The 16,134-nt window shown below is 42.6% G+C and overlaps 2 protein-coding genes across 3 annotated transcripts in view; one reads left to right on the forward strand and one right to left on the reverse strand.

Annotated features, from left to right (window-relative positions):
- The window catches only part of LOC134338720 (deleted in malignant brain tumors 1 protein-like), a 34,930-nt gene extending 19,840 nt beyond the window's left edge, over nt 1-15,090 (forward strand). The window contains exons 3-5 of the mRNA XM_063034761.1: nt 10,461-10,715; nt 12,326-12,607; nt 14,144-15,090. Coding sequence (XP_062890831.1) covers nt 10,461-10,715; nt 12,326-12,607; nt 14,144-14,316 — 710 coding nt within the window. The 3' untranslated portion in view covers nt 14,317-15,090. The remainder of the gene's footprint in view (nt 1-10,460; nt 10,716-12,325; nt 12,608-14,143) is intronic.
- LOC134338891 (H-2 class II histocompatibility antigen, E-S beta chain-like) overlaps nt 1-16,134 on the reverse strand; it is a 281,277-nt gene that overhangs the window by 117,203 nt on the left and 147,940 nt on the right. The window lies entirely within an intron of this gene.

Genomic DNA, 16,134 nt, shown 5'->3' on the forward strand with positions numbered 1-16,134 from the left:
CCTTCTGATCATTGTTATTTGAAATGTCATCCAAGACTTGTTTTATTGCAGAAAAGCTATGTAAAACTGCTTTTGTTGCAACTGCACGAGCTGACTACCTGGTATCTGACATTCTTTTCACAATGGGGAAGTGAGCACCACCATCAGATAATGCAGCAGAAAGGAGATCCCACTGATAAGTAAAAGCAGAAAAAATGTGTACAGGCTTTCTACAAATTGAAAGAAAATTAATGCTTCTCGACAACATTCAGCAGCACATTTTCCAACCAAATTTAGTGAATATGCAAAACACGGAATGTAATCCGCAAACTCATTCAGCTCTTTAATTCTGCCACTATACTTGCCACTCATGTCACTGGCATTGTCATAAGTTTGACTATGGCAGTCTTTAATATCAATGTCATTTTCCTTTAAAAAGTCATGTAAACTTTGAGTGAGCTGTTCAGCACTATGACCTTCCATATCCAAAAACTTCACAAATCTTTCAACCGGTCCAGGTGGCAAAACGTAACGCACAGTCAAAGTCAGCTGGTCCACATTCGATATATCTGGAGTAGAATCCAATGGAACCGAATAATACTTGTATTTCTTCACTTCACCGATAATGTGATCCAGAATACTGAATCCAATCAGACTGATGAATTCCTCACATGATCTTTTAGAAAGGTATGATTTATGTCCCCTTACTTGGTTTGCATGAGCATTTATATGCTCTGCCAGAAAAGGGTCAAAGTTGGCCAGTAATTCTAACAACCCCAAGTAATTTCCATTATGAGGAGAGCCAATGAAATGAAAAGCCGCATTCTTCTAAAAACTTTACAACTTCAATTATTCACTCCAGAAGTGTGCGCCAATACTTTTGTTCAGTCTCCATGTCTTTCACAAGTTGGAAATCGACACGCTTGGCTTTGTTTTTGTGCATCAACAGTGAAATTAAGGCTTGTCTATGTGAGGAATTTTCTTCATGTCGATGTAATAAATTGCTTGCATTTTTCCAGTCATTAAACCCCTCTTCACTAAACTTTGATGAACATCCTGAAGTCATAACCTTGCATGGGAAACAGAATAGGCTTCCTTTGCTTTCTGAATAGCATAACCAATTTCTTGCATGTTGCTTGTTTGTAGGTTTATGAACATTTGTAAAATAAGACTTCTGACAGTGCTGAGGTTTCTTTTCATTGTCATACAACCGCATGGATGAAGAGAAGCCACTCTCAGCATGTTGACATTCATCACTTCCCTTGGCTATCCAATATTCACGATCACAATAATCTAGATTATATGGCCATTCATCAATATCATTAGAGCACTTGGTCTTTTCACTTGTTCTTTCACATTCAATGGACGCTGGCTGTTGCTGTATCATGCCTTCTGTGGCGCTAGTACTAGTTGTTCCTATATTTCCAGCTTCAGCCATTATAGCACCATCACCATCTCCATGAACACCAAAATATTCTGTCAATTTAGGTGTTTTTGATATCATAAGTTGGTCTCTTCTTTCTTCTTTCGCTGTACGTTTAGCACTTCCAGAAGCATGATGACGTCCAGTATCTCTGGCTCTATTGCTCATTGCTATCTATATGAAAACAACAGCGTTAAAAGATCATCGTTGTTGTGGCGTGGATGAAATCACAGAGCGTTGTGCTCCCGGTAGGTACAAGGCAGTTTCTTTATTCGACAAAACAAGGTTACAGCAGGCAGAGACCCCTGGCAGAACATGTCTAACCACCTTGTGATTGAGGCTCGATATTTATTTGCTGAACACAAAGGACAGTTCATAGTTACAAGTATAGACAATTCTTTGAAGTTTTCACATCTTATGATTAAATTCATTCTACCAGCACCAGTATGCCTAAGCTGGCATTCACAGCCTTTTGGAATGCAAGTTAAAATCCATAATACATTATTTGGTATGTTACGTGCTAACATAGAGGACAAATCATATTCAAAAAAGCATAGATATGGTGTCTTCGCAACTACACGTAAACTTAGCATTCTTGTGCCAGAGATGCATTGTTACAAATGACACTGGGTTCACAGCTGTTAGGAAATGCATTGTTATGAACTCAATCGACAGTACTTTGTCAAAGAACAGAAGGCTGATGGCTGAAGTCATTTATTTAAGTGTAAATTAATTGTTTACTGAAAAATCACTCTAACAGTTGTGAGAATATGGTGAGTTCGGATGCCAATTTCACCAGACTGCAGCTTGGAAGCATTTAGTGCGGGCGATGCCCTCGTAAATGTGGGGCCCATAGCATATGCTACTTTTGCTACTAGGATAATCTGGCCCTGTGTGCTCTCTGTCTTTGGAAACTCTCCTGAACAAATTTGACGAGCTCTATCCCATCTCATCCTTTTACAGTATGGGAGTCCCAGTGAATATGTGCCAAGTTAAAACCATCTACCTTATGTTTCTTGCAATAGCCTGTGATCTCTCTACAGATTTATTCCCCTGCATCCCTCGGACTGTTGGGTGGTCTGTAATATAGTCCCATTATTGTGTTCATACCTTTCTTATTTCTCAGTTCCACCCACAACACCTCACTAGATGAGTTCTCCAGTGAAGCCAATCCCGAGACCAGTGAGCCGGCACCCGCCAGAGACTGCGCGTGCGCTCGTCATCCGGCCGCCCGCCGCTGATTGGCTGCCGCGGCTTCCCTCCAGAGACACCCCCCTGCCCTCTCTCAGGCGTGCGACTCCGCCAGTGGTCGGGCCACTCCCTCACTCTCTTCGGCGTTGTCGCAAAAGGAGGAGTGAAGCTGGGGCTGGTACTGGGACTAGGGCGGTACGGTGGGCGGGGAAAATGGCGGGGGCGTCACCTCCTCTTGCCTCCCGCCGCTGTTTGCATTTGGGACCGTCGAAACCATGGGTCGATATCGCGCCGCCTGGGCGCTCCTCCTGCTCCTTGTCGCTCGTTCGGGGACTCACAGCTCGGCGGCCGGTGAGTCGATTCCTGTTGTGGGGATCACCGCTGTTGCTGCAGATTGTGGAATCTTGCAGAGTTCGCATTGCTGGGGTCATCAACTGGGTCGGAGGTGGGGTGTTAGGGGTTGGATCTTGCTGGCCCCGTACTATTTTGGGTCTTGTTGTTTAAGGGTTAAACTTCCTGGTTAGACCTGCCACGTACCCCGTGACGGGAATAAAGAACCAGCAGAAATAGAAAACACTTTGGAGTCCAGTATTACTATTAACTAATAATATTTATTAGTAACTACGCAATACAGTAATATAAATGTAGATAAATCAAACAGGTTAGCAATGATTATTTATGTAAGTAAGTATATCAGTAAGTGTGGAAATATAAGTGAAAAACCAAGCTTCAAGTCTAGGGGTAAAAAGATACTGTCTTACGATGATGAGTAAAGTTCAGTTCAGATCATGGTGTTCAGTTGAGTAGTGATGGAGAGAGAGAGAGGGAGAGAATTGGGTCTTCAGGTGAGCTGACACCGTTGATCTCCTCGTTGTCCTCCAAAATCCTTTAAAGTCACAGACTGTGACTTCAACAAAGGGGACCAGTTTTCTGTGGTGGAGCTATCACCCAGGCAAGGGTGGACACATGGACAACTCCCCACCAGTCACTGCCTTTTTTTTTCACTGCAAGAGTCACTGATCGATCTGCCTGATCGATCCTCCAAAAACCCACTTTTTCTATGGGCACAACAAAGCTCATTCAGTGTCCACAACACATGTCTGAGGTCTATATCATCTGACCTTCTATTTATCTCACTGTACTGAGTATCAACTGTCATTCAAATAACTCCTCCTTCCTTTCTCTGTGTAAGAAATGCAAGCAGGCAAATGTCCTTGAGAAGTATCAACACGCTGCCGAAAAATCATAACATTGATTGTCCATCAAATAAGGCTGCCTTCAGTCACCATAGCAACTTATGAGCTGCTCGGTGCCGTCTCCAACTCAGCAGAAATCCAAAAGTTAGCCAGTTCTTTCTCGTGCCTTAAAATGACAGTCCAACAGTTAGTCTTCGTCTCTCTCTCTTTCTTTTTCTCTCTCTTTTCAAAACAACATGTCGGTGTTAAATAACTCTCTCTCTCTTTTGAAAAGCACAGTTTATAGGGGTCGTTCAGGACCCCATCACAGACCACACTTGGAGTATTGTGTTCAGTTCTGGTTGCCTTATTACAGAGCCACGTTTAATATCAGGATATTTAAAATGGGATGTGGAAGCTTTAGAGCAGCGGTCCCCAACCACTGAGCCGCAGATCATGTGCTACCGGGCTGTGAGGAAACAATATGAGTCAACTGCACCTTTCCTCATTCCCTGTCACGCACTGTTGAACTTGAACATAGGGTTGCCAACTGTTCCGTATTTGCTGGGACATCCTGTATATTGGGCTAAATTGGTTTGTCCCATACGGGACCGCCTTGTCCTGTATTTCCCCTGCTAAGGTAGAGCATTCTTATGAAACCTTTCATGCCAAAATGGTTTGAAGCGAAGAAGCAATTACCATTAATTTATATGGGAAAACTTTTTGAGCGTACCCAGATCCAAAAAATAACCTACCAAATCATACCAAATAACACATAAAACCGAAAATAACACTAACATATAGTAAAAGCAGGAATGATATAAATACACAGCCTATATAAAGTAGAAGTAATTTATGTACAGTATAGTCGGGAAGATGAAGGCAAAACCGATTTGTCGAAAAAAATCGACACTTACGTGCATGCGCACACAGGTTCCCGCGCAAGGCTTCATGGTCATGGTAGTCTTCCTTGGGGTAATGTGTCCTGGGATTTGACTGCTACTTTCGTCCCTTATTTGGGAGTGAGAAAGTTGGCAACCCTAACTGTAACAGACATGTTGAGGTGAGTTTAACCCTACCTGAACCCCCCCCCCCCCCCGGTTGGCCGATCCACAAGAATATTGTCAATATTAAACCAGTCTGCGGTGCAAAAAAGGTTGGGAACCCCTGCTTTAGAGAGTATGCTGAGGAGATTTACCAGGATTAGAGAGCATGTCTTGTGAGGTTGAGCAAGCTAGGAATTTGCTCTTTGAAGCGAAGGAGCATGAGAGGTGACTTAAAGATGTAGAAGATAAGAGGCATTGATAGGGTGGACAGTGGAAGACTTTGCCCCAGAGTGGCAATGGCTAACATGAAGGGGCAAAACTTTAAGGTGTTTAGAGGGGGAATGTCAGAGGTAGTATATTTGGGTGTGGAACCTCGCACTGCCAAGGTTGTCATTAAAGACATTGAAGAGACTCTTATAGGCACAGAGGTGACAGAATACTGGAGACTTCTATGTGAGGGAAGGGTTAGATTGATCAAAGGGTTGGCACAACAATGTGGACCGAAGAGCTGGCACTGCGATCTGCTGTTCTATGCACATGGTTGGTGGGATCTTGCTGTGGGCATGTAGGGATGGGGAGGGAGGAGTTGTTTAGTTGCATTTGTTGTGTGGGGGCCGTGTTATGGATTGAATAGGAATTTGTTTGATTGTGCCTTGCCCATGTTGCATGGACGCTTGCCACGTGCAGACTGGCTGGGGGTATTTTAGTGTTATAGACTTTTACAACACACAACTGGACCCTTTTGCCCACCATGTGTTTGCTGACATTTTTCTCCATCTATGCTAATCCCATCCCCCCCCCCCCCGCACCACCATTAGGACTGTATCCTGATGATACATGTACTTTGAATATACTTATACACCTTGCCCCTTTACGTGTCTGTCCAAATACCTTTTAAATGTAGTGATTGAGCCCATTTCCACAGCCTCCGCTGGCAGCTCATTCTAGATATCAACCATTCTTTATGTAAGAAAAAAGGTGTACCCCCTCGGATCCCCTTTAAAACTCCTTCTTTTCACTTGAAATCAGTGCCCTCTTATTTCCATTTTGTATGGATCGGTTGGGATGTTGTTGTGTAACTGCTGAGTGGGATCTTGTCATGTACACAAGGTTGGACCTGATCACAGAGTGGGATTGTGTTTGTGCTTTGTGCATGTATATAGATGGGTGAGTTATTTTTGGGTGAGACATTAGACACGCTACATACAGAGTAGGGAACTTTTCTCAATATCCTAGGGCCAATGCTTATCCCACTATCAATGTCCAAAACATACGATTTTGTTCTCGATTTCCTGCCTGTACTCTATCACTCATGACTCCCTATAGATTGCAAACATCTCTCTTCATCTTAATTATATTCAATGGCCCGAGCTTCTTAGCTTTCTATGCCTTGTATTTTCACTTGCCTCGTTCACGAGTTCAAGTCTTTTGCCTCGTTCAATATGAGAGGCTGATCAGTAAACACTCAATATGAAATCTAATCAGTTAACTCCAAGACCTGGGCCTCAATACCCCCTTGTGCAACACACCTACATGAAACGTTGCTGTAGAAAAGCAGCATGAATCATCAAAAACCCTCACTGTCCCAGTCATGCTCTTTTCTCACTGCTGCCATCGGGTAGAAGGTACAGGGGCCTCAGGACTCGCACCACCAGGTTGAAGAACAGTTAGTATCCCTCAAACTTCAGGCTCTTGAACAAGAGGGGATAGCTACACTCACTTAAGGACTCTGTTATATTGTTATTTCATGCTCATTATTTATTGCTATTTATTTGTATCTGCATTTACACTGTTTATTTACAGTTAACAGTTCCTGATGTTTGCAGTTGCTGTTCTATAGATTTTCCAAGTATGTTTGCAGACAATGAATCTGAGGGTTGTATGTGGTGACATCGATGTACTCTAATAATCAATTTTATTTTGACTTTGAGATCAGAGGAGAATGTCCAAACTGGTTTCAGCTGACTCAACAGTAACTCAAATAACCATGTGTTACAATAGTTGTGTGCAGACGAACATCCCTGAATGCACAAACTGTCAAACCTTGAAGTGGATGACCTATAGCAGCAAAACATCATGAACTCAGTGTTTATTTTATTAGGTACAGGAGATATGTAATAAAGTGGCCACTGAGTGTGAGTAGGTGTTTGTCTGCGTTCATGTTTAATGTTCATACCCAAGGTCTGGTATCCAGTTGCATTGGAATTCCTCACCATTGACCAAGACCTCACTCTTGTCAACATCATGTGGTAAATGAAGTACAGGAGCCACTCCACTTTAAAAATATTCACATGAGGTAGCATGTCATCTTCAGCCTAAGAAGTCATACTCATAAAAAAATATTGGTATGATGCAAATAATTCTGATATTCAAAGTACATTTATTATCAAAGTGTATATACGGAAAAACATCTCTGCAGGGTATAGGATTCTTCACTGAAGCGACCCAGATCGCATAGATTGCCCTGATCAAAGTGCTCAGAAATGACTTTTTAAAAAAAAAAGGAGTAACCAGAATCCAGGAACATATCCAATATGAACCGCAAAGTCTCCCAAAATGAATCTCCAATTGATCCTTGCAATGTTGATCCCAAGACCCCTGCATTTCCCTCCGACAGCAGCTAACAAGAGGGAGAGGAAGACCAATCATACACCGGTTGAACTTCTGCTCTTCCTTGATCATCCTCGTTGACTTCAACCTTACTCAATGCTTCAGATGGAGAAAAGCAAGTGTCGATCATGTTTCCAGGCCACACATCCTGCTCCAAACCTCACTGAATTTCCTTGGAGACAGTAAAGCACCAGATTGCTCAACTAGTCCAAAAACACGTCATCAAAATGTAAATTGCAGGTTCCAATGGCACGCCGATTAATAGTGGAACTTCATGTGAAATACGAAGGAGTAAAAGAAGCATATTGGTGAACTGTCAGCAGGACGTCGACATTGTTGTGTTGTTTGCTGGGCCATCTGTGTGAACCAAACTGGAATCATAACGTCACTTTTGTGAAACACCTGATCCCTCTTGGGTTGTAAGAAATTTCCATTACAGTGCCAGCTGATGACCTGGGTCTTCCATTATTATTTAACTAGATTCGACTCCGTCCTAAAGAGAGATCAGCTTCGTTTTGTCAAGTGTACATTGAGTATACAGTTACGTGCGTTGTTTCCATCAATGGCCAACACAGTCCAATGATGTGCTGGGGGGTGGTGGGGGTCACACTTCCTGAGGCAACAGCTTACTCACAATTTACTAATCCTAACCCGTATGTCTTTGAGACACAGGACAGTGTTCAGGTACACCACAAGAAACAGTTGGCTGTGTTTATGGAAGGTAGAATGAGGGATGTTAATCAGGAGGGTGTGGAACAGTAAAATCTGGGGTAACAACAGCATGGGTGGGTGTTTTGCCAGGTGGAAGGCAGGATGGAGTGAATGATGATCAGCTCGTGGACAGAATTGCTTTTTGTGAGCATGCCACACAAGTGATTTAAAATGTAGGGAGTTAACAACAACATCAAGTCTACAAACTGGTTCCGGTTCAGATACTTGGAGACAAATAGAGTCAGTGTTTGAGACTGAGGCAGTGATGGGGACTAGCAGCAAAAACAGCCGAGACCAACTATTTGCTATGAAACACTAAGAAATGCTGTTTAGGGCTGTTTCAGGATTTAAGCTTCAGAATTAATTAATTGATTGATTGATTGATTGTGATACAGCATGGAATAGGTCTGTCTGGCCCTTCGATCTGCACCACCCAGCAGTTCCCAATTTAATCTTAGCCTAATCACATGACAATTTACAATAACCAATTAACCTATCAACTGGTACATCTTTGGAATATGGGAGGAAACCCATGGGGCATGGGCAGAACATATAAACTCCTTACGGGCAGTGACAGGAATTGAATCCAAGTCGCCTGTACTATAAAGCATTGTGCTAACCACTACACTACCATGCTACCCCATCTTGATCTTTAACAGTTCAGACCAGGAACTTGGTGAGCATTTTCATGAACTGTTTCCTCTCACAGACGGCATGGTAGTGTAACTCTTTACAGTGCCTGTGATTGGTTCAATTCCTGCCGCAGTCTTTATGGCATTTGTATGTTCTCTCCATGACCATGTGGGTTCTCTCCCATATTCCAAAGACGTACACATTAGGGTTAGTAAGTTGTGGGTTGGCGCTGGAAGCATGGTGACACTTATGGCTGTCCAGCACAATCCTCAGACTGTGTTGGTAGTTGACACAAACAATGCATTTCACTATGTGTTTCAATGTACATATGACAAATAAAATAATTTCTATTCTTTACTTTTAATCTCTGTTAGCTTCACCAAAGAGCATTTTGCAGACATTACTTTGGTGCTGTTTGCGAGACCCTCTCACATGTGAACAACGAGCATATTTCCTTGCTGAGTGACAGTGACTGCTTTGATAGGGTCTGGGGAGGATTTGGGTCTGTGAACCTCCTGTACCTAATAAAGTGCATGTTCATGGTCTTCTGCCGCAGTAGCTCATCCACTTCAAGCTTCAACATGTTGGCCTGAAACTGCTGCAGTAGGTCTACAGTGGAGACATTCTCACTGGCTCTCCACTCAGTCTTGCAGCACCTGGACAACAGCAATACCTACATCAGGCTGCAGTTTTAGAAGTTGACAAGGATGCATACAGGATTGAGAAAGATCAGCTGGTTGAGTGGTGTCGCAACAACAACCTTGCAGTCGATGTCACAAAGTGTGTGTCCTATCATTGTACACCAAGATTGGTCTGTCCTTGACACTCCCCACCATTCACAGTGTGTGTGTATCCTGTCATTGTGGAGTGAAGTCCCATTGTCCCTTGACACTCCCCAACATTCACTGTGTGTATCCAGCCTTTCTATACTGAGGTCCCCCGTTCCCTAATACTTTACATCATTTGCGGTGTGTGCCCTAGCTTTGTAAACCAGGTTCGCTATGACTCTCGACATCCTCTACAATTCACACTGTATGTCCTACCATTCTACACAACCTGTCCCTGGATGCACCACACCATTCATGGTGTGTGTCCTACCCTTGAACACCGACTCGCTCTGTCTCTTGACACTCCTCACCAGTCACGTAGTCTCTCCTACCCTTGTATACGGAAGTCCATTTGAACCCCGGCTCTCCTCACCACTCATGGTGCCTTCCCCCATACACTGTGGTGCCTCTGTTCCTTGACAATCCCACCATTCCATGTACGTATCCTATCCTTGTACACTGAGATCCCTCTATCCCTCAACACTCCCTATCATAAGCAGTGTTTGCCCTACCATTGTACACTGAGATCCTTCTATCCCTTGACACTCCCCACTATTTATGGATAGTATCTTTTGCCCTTGTACAGTGAAGTTTCACTATCCCTTGACACTCCTCATCATTTACTGTGTGTCCAACCCTTCAACACTGAGGTTTCTCTGTCCTTAGATACGCCACACCATTTACAATGTGTGCCAACTGAACCTTTTGACCATTTTTGCATGTTTTTATGCTGCCACATGATTGGCTAATTAGGTATTTGTATTGAGTACATGTACCTAATTGTATGTGTAGTTTAAACATTAGTTGCAAGAATTGATAATGTGAGTTAAAAATCTTTTTTTACAATGATCTTTTTATTTCTCAGAGACAGACAAGTTGGCAGTCACCTTCTTCGTTACAGATGACCCCAGCCTGCCAGAGGGTGGAGCTGAGTTGAAGACCCAGGAGAGAAGTATAGCTTACTATGACACCACATCACCGAGTGTTCAGTTTCACTTGTCTGGCTTAGACCCATTCCGTTTACCTATGGATAAGCTATTAGCAGGAAATGTGCTCGCATGGGTAAAGTACCTGATGAGCGGGGCGATGTTATTAACCAACAACTCTCTTCCCCCAAATGGTGAGTCAAGATAGGAACGTGAGCAGCTCAGTGTACTGACTACCATCAGTCCAATAAAGCGTCCCCAGTATGGATTTAGCTCACAGTACAGGTCCTTTGGCCCACCATGTTGTGATGACCTTTCAAACTACACCAAGATCAACCTAACCCTTTCACTTACACAGTCCTCCAATTTCCTTTCATTTGTGTGCCTTTCTAAGAGTTTCTTAAATGCCCCTAATTTATCCACCTCCTCCACCACCCCTGGCCGGGTGTTCCACGCACCCACTAACCAGAGTTTTATAGAGCTGCAACATTACCACTCAGCTCTTGAACTCAAAACTCTTCATCCGACGTTACACCTCCTGACTCCTCTCCTGGTACTTTCCTCCAAACACAAAGTTATTCCATATTATATTAGCCATTTCCACCCTGTGAAAAAGTCTTTGGATATCCACTCTATCTATACCTCTTATTATCTTGTACACCTCTATCAAGTCACTGCTCATCCTCCTCCTCTCTGACAAGATAAGCCCTAGCATACTCAATTTATCCACATGAGACATGTTTTCTAATCCAGACACCATCCTCTACACTCTCTCTAAAGCTCTGCATCTTTCCTATAGTGAGGCGACCAGACCTAAACCCAAAACACCAAGTATGGTCTAAACATTTCCATGTGGCTCTTGAACTCAAACCCCAAACTGACACAGGCCAACACATTACCTGCCTTCTTAAGATTCATTTCACTGACTACTTTCATTAGAAATTTGAGTTAAGAGCGTGTGCACAAATGGCTGGCACTGTGGTGCACTGGCATAATTAATCCTTTGTTGTATTAGGGTACTACTGGCAGTTAGTTCCGTGGCTCCATCAAATAGATGATATGAACATTGATTGTCAAATGGCAGATGATTAACAAGCTTCCGCTTTATCTGCTTGCAGTAGAATGTTTCTGGCTGTCTTCTTTACTCTGCAGAAACACTGAATTTCAAAAGTAAATTTTATATTGTTGGCATTGCTGAAGGGAATTACATGGACTTGGTTCGCTATCTTCCCACTATGGTTGTGTTGCCGGCAGTGAGTCGGCAGTCCCAGTAAACAGTGGATCATGTACTCTTCTTGCTGCTGCTATCATGAAGAAGTACAGGAGCCTCAGGACTGACACCACCATATTCAGGAATACTGTAGCTATTACCCCATCAACCATCAGACTCCTGAATCAGTGGTAATAACTTCACTTGCCCCATCGCTGAAATGTTCCCACACCTATGGAGTCGCTTTCCAGGACGCTTCATCTCATATTTTTGATATTTATTGCTTATTTATTTCTTGTTATTATTTTTTTCTTCTGTATTTGCACAGTTTGCTGTGTTTTACAGACAGGTTGTTTGTCCACCCTGTTGGGTGTGGTCTTCCATTGATTCATTTATGGTTATTGGATTTACCAAGCATGCCCACGAGAAATCAAATCTCAGGGCTGTATATAGTGAAATGTATGTGCTTTGATAATAAATTTACTTTGAACTGTAGAACTTTGAAAGAAAATATGACTGAAGTGGATTAATAGATATTAATCATCATCTAGTGCAATTGACATTTACAAAAAAATCTTTAATTTGTTGTTTTAGAAATCGGTGAGCTCTATCTGTACTCAGAGAAACCAGCTGTCTTCGGGGAGGTAAACACTTTGACCTGTTTCGTCAGCGGCTTTTTCCCACCGGCCGTAATTGTAACGTTGCAGAAGAACAAGAAGCCTGTCAATGGCGAAGTTAACTCCTCACACCTCTCATTTGGCAAAGATTGGCGATTTCAAGTGCTCCACTACACATACATCCAGCCAGCAAACGGTGACGTATACTCTTGTAGAGTGCTCCATAACATCAGCAAAGAGGAAAAAGTAGTTTACTGGGGTAAGAGAATTGAACCATGCTGTTATGGTTATTATTCTATAGATTTGCTGAGTATGTCTACAGGAAAATCAACCTCAGGGTTGTATATGGTGATGTATATGTACTTTGATAATAAAATTACTTTTTGAACTTTGAAATGCTCTGGGGTAAATGATAAAGGGCAGCACAGTAGCATGATGGTTGGCGCAGTGCTTTACAACACCAACTAAAATTGAGATTCGATTGCTGTCTGTAAGGAGTTTGTATGTTCTTACCGTGACTGCATAGGTTTTGTCCAAGTGCTCTGCTTTCTTCCTACATTCCTAAGATTGGGTTAAAGTTACTGAGTTGTGGGCTTGCTCTGTCGGCACCAGCAGAATGGCGGTATTTGTGGGCTGCCCTCAGCACAATCCTCACTGATATGATTTGATGCAAAAATGATGCATTTCTCTGAATGTTTTGATCTTTCAATGTACATGTGACAAATAAAGCTAATCTCTGAAATCCAGCTCATTGCCTGCAGTGCTGACTGACAATGTTTTCCAGTGGAAGTGTTGTTGAGATCAGGATTTTAGCAAGTACGAGGACAAGCTTCCGTTAGCACATTTCAGCTGGCGTTGTACCACTCCAACCCGAGCTGGAGCCTAGCAATAGATTCAATAATGAGGGGTAGTGTTGAAGCACTCCATCCTGGATGAGATTGGTTTTAACCCTCTTGTTGCTCTGTTAGGCCAGTGGGAGGAAAAGCAGCCCAGGTTCCTGCTTACACTCAGTATTCAGCAATTCCCAGTGGAACGTGAAGGATGCAACGTGACTATTTGGGCTTTATGTCGATCAACCCCATTGCTCATGTTGCTTTTTTTTTAGTGATGCAGCTCGGAAAGGGCCGTTCCAGCCGCAGTGCTCAGCAGCTCCTGATTTTTAACAATGACAGATTAACCTACCAATTGGTACGTCATTAGACTGTGGGAGTAAACTGGAGCACCTGGAGGAAACCCAGTCCATCATGGGGAGAACATACCAACTACTTGCAGACAGCTGCAGGAATTAAACCCCGTCACTGGTATTGTAAAGTGTTGTGCCAACCTCTGCATTACTGTGCCATTGTTAGTTGACAGCCATTTAATCACAAAGTCACAGAAAAGTACAGCACAGAAGCAGGACCTTTGCCCCATCTAATCTGCCCACTCCCTTTGACCGTAGCCCTACCATCCCTGTATCTTTCCAAACTTCTCTTAAACACCGAAATCGAGCTTGCATCCACCACTTCTGCTGGGAGCTTGTTCCACACTCTCACAGCTGTCTGAGTGAAGAAGTTTCCCCTCATGTTCACCTTTTACCCTTCATCCATGAGCTCCAGTTGTAGTCCCATCCAACCTCAGGGAAAAAAGCCTGCTTGCATTTATCCCATCTATACCTGTTGAAAAGTATTTTCAGCCGAGAATGGGGAACACGAGAAACCCAAGAGGACAATTTAGTTTCGCCAGCTCATCTTTGTTCAAACTGATTTTAAAACTAGTTCCTTGTTTAAAATATAATTGTGTGCTTTGTTCACAGAACCAGAAGAACAAAGTCGTGCTGAAGGACTGGATACAAGCCAGATTGCTGTTTTGATCTGTGGGCTGATTATAGGAATACTTGGCACAGCAGCTGGATTCTACTTATGTTTTTCGTTGCTACTGTCTGGCTGGAGCTCTTTGATAATTCGGATCAATACTCCTTCTCAATGAAAAAATAATCCCTGCATTATTTCCCAGTGGTCTGTACCTTGCTTTGTCGCAGTTTTGTGCACTCAGATTTGTAATGCATCATTCTCTTCCATCTTAGGGTATTGACTTCAAATTCCGCTTTCGAATTTTGGTATCTTTTATTTCATCTGTCAGTCGTCCATTTTAATGCACCGTCTGCTAAATGCAGCAGCAATCTCCTTCAGACAGATAAGATCACAGGTAGGTCGGGTCCAAAAATGAATGGCACATTCACCTTCATAAATCAAAGTATTGAGTACAGGAGTTGGGATGTTATGGTGAAGTTGCACAAGACATTGGTGAAGCTTAATTTGGAGTATTGTGTTCAGTTCTGATCACCAACCTACAGGAAAGATATCGATAAAACTGAAAGAACGCAAAGAAAATTCACAAGGACGTTGCTGGAAGTTGCAGACCTGAATTAGAAGGAAAAGTTGAATAGGTGAAGACCATATTCCCTAGAGCATAGGAGACCAAAGGAGTTTTGAGAGAGGTGTATAAAATTATGTTGGGTGTAGATGAGATAATTGCAAGCAGGCCTTTTCCACTGAGAACTAGAGGTCATGGCTTAAGGGTGGAAGTGAAATGTTTAAGGTAAAGCTTTTCACACAGTGGGTGGTGAGAATGTGGACAGAACAAGCTGCCAAGGGAAATGGTGGATGATAGTTTGGTTTCAGCATTTAAGAGAAATTTGGATAAATATGGGTGGGAGGGGTATGGAGGGCTATGGACCAGGTGTGGTTCGATGGGACTAGATAAAATAGCAGTTCATTACAGACTAGGTGGGCAAAGGAGCCTTCTTCTGTGCTGCAGTGGTCTGACACATCTGCTTCTTCAACCATTCTGCATCTCTGTTAGGGGAATTAATTTGCTATGGAAATCCAACTCAAGTTGGTCACAAATACTATGGACATGGACTTTGAAATGACTAGGGAATACCTTTATTCATGAATAAGGTAGAATGACTTGCTAACAGTGAGATCGCCAAGTCTTCCAAAGAATAATAGTCATAGCCTTTTTTATACATACACACAGAAATTCAATTACATCAGTCAATGTTTAAAACAAATCAATCCTGTGAGCCTTATCAATTCCCAGGAAAATGCTAGAGACAGCCTCTTGTCTGCCCACAGCACACAGGGATGGGTTATTAAACATCCCTGAAACTAAGATGGATTATTGCAAACATGCTGAGAGCCCAGGCTGAATGCTGAATCTTTATCCATGATATATAGAAGGTTAATTAAATCCTTGGATCCAGTAAATTGTTAAATGTACAAAGGTATAGTTTGTTTTATGTGTTAGTATCTGACAAATGAAGGAAAAACTAGGACACTTATTGTAATTGTCAGAAACTTGACAGCCCCCAGGGTCCTCCGTACAATTTATGACCTTCAGTGTCTTCATTTTGTTCTTGCAATTGTGTTATGCACTAAGGTCAGCACTAGGCATATTGCTAATTAAAGGAAGGTGCAGAATATCTCAGATAGCTTAACGTTTTATTCAGAATTTTCTTCCAGACCGACCTACTTCTGCCCTTCTGCTCTGCTGTGCCACAAAGCGTTCATAAACCATTTCCTTACCACCAATTTCCCTATTTTCACTTCTCTTTGTGAAGTTGGTGAGATGCATTTCTGTATGTGTGAGCCATTACTGTTGTTGTAACTTAAAGCTAATCATTAAAAATAAGTCTGTGCTGTTTGTGGAGAATAAAAGGTTTGTTTTGCACAAAATCTGCAGTTCCTCATTTTTGCAACTACGGCTTCTGTAAATTACCATTTTCTTTTCCTGGATAGCTGG

This window comes from Mobula hypostoma, chromosome 28, assembly GCF_963921235.1.
Source record: "Mobula hypostoma chromosome 28, sMobHyp1.1, whole genome shotgun sequence".
Taxonomy (NCBI): Eukaryota; Metazoa; Chordata; class Chondrichthyes; order Myliobatiformes; family Myliobatidae; genus Mobula; species Mobula hypostoma.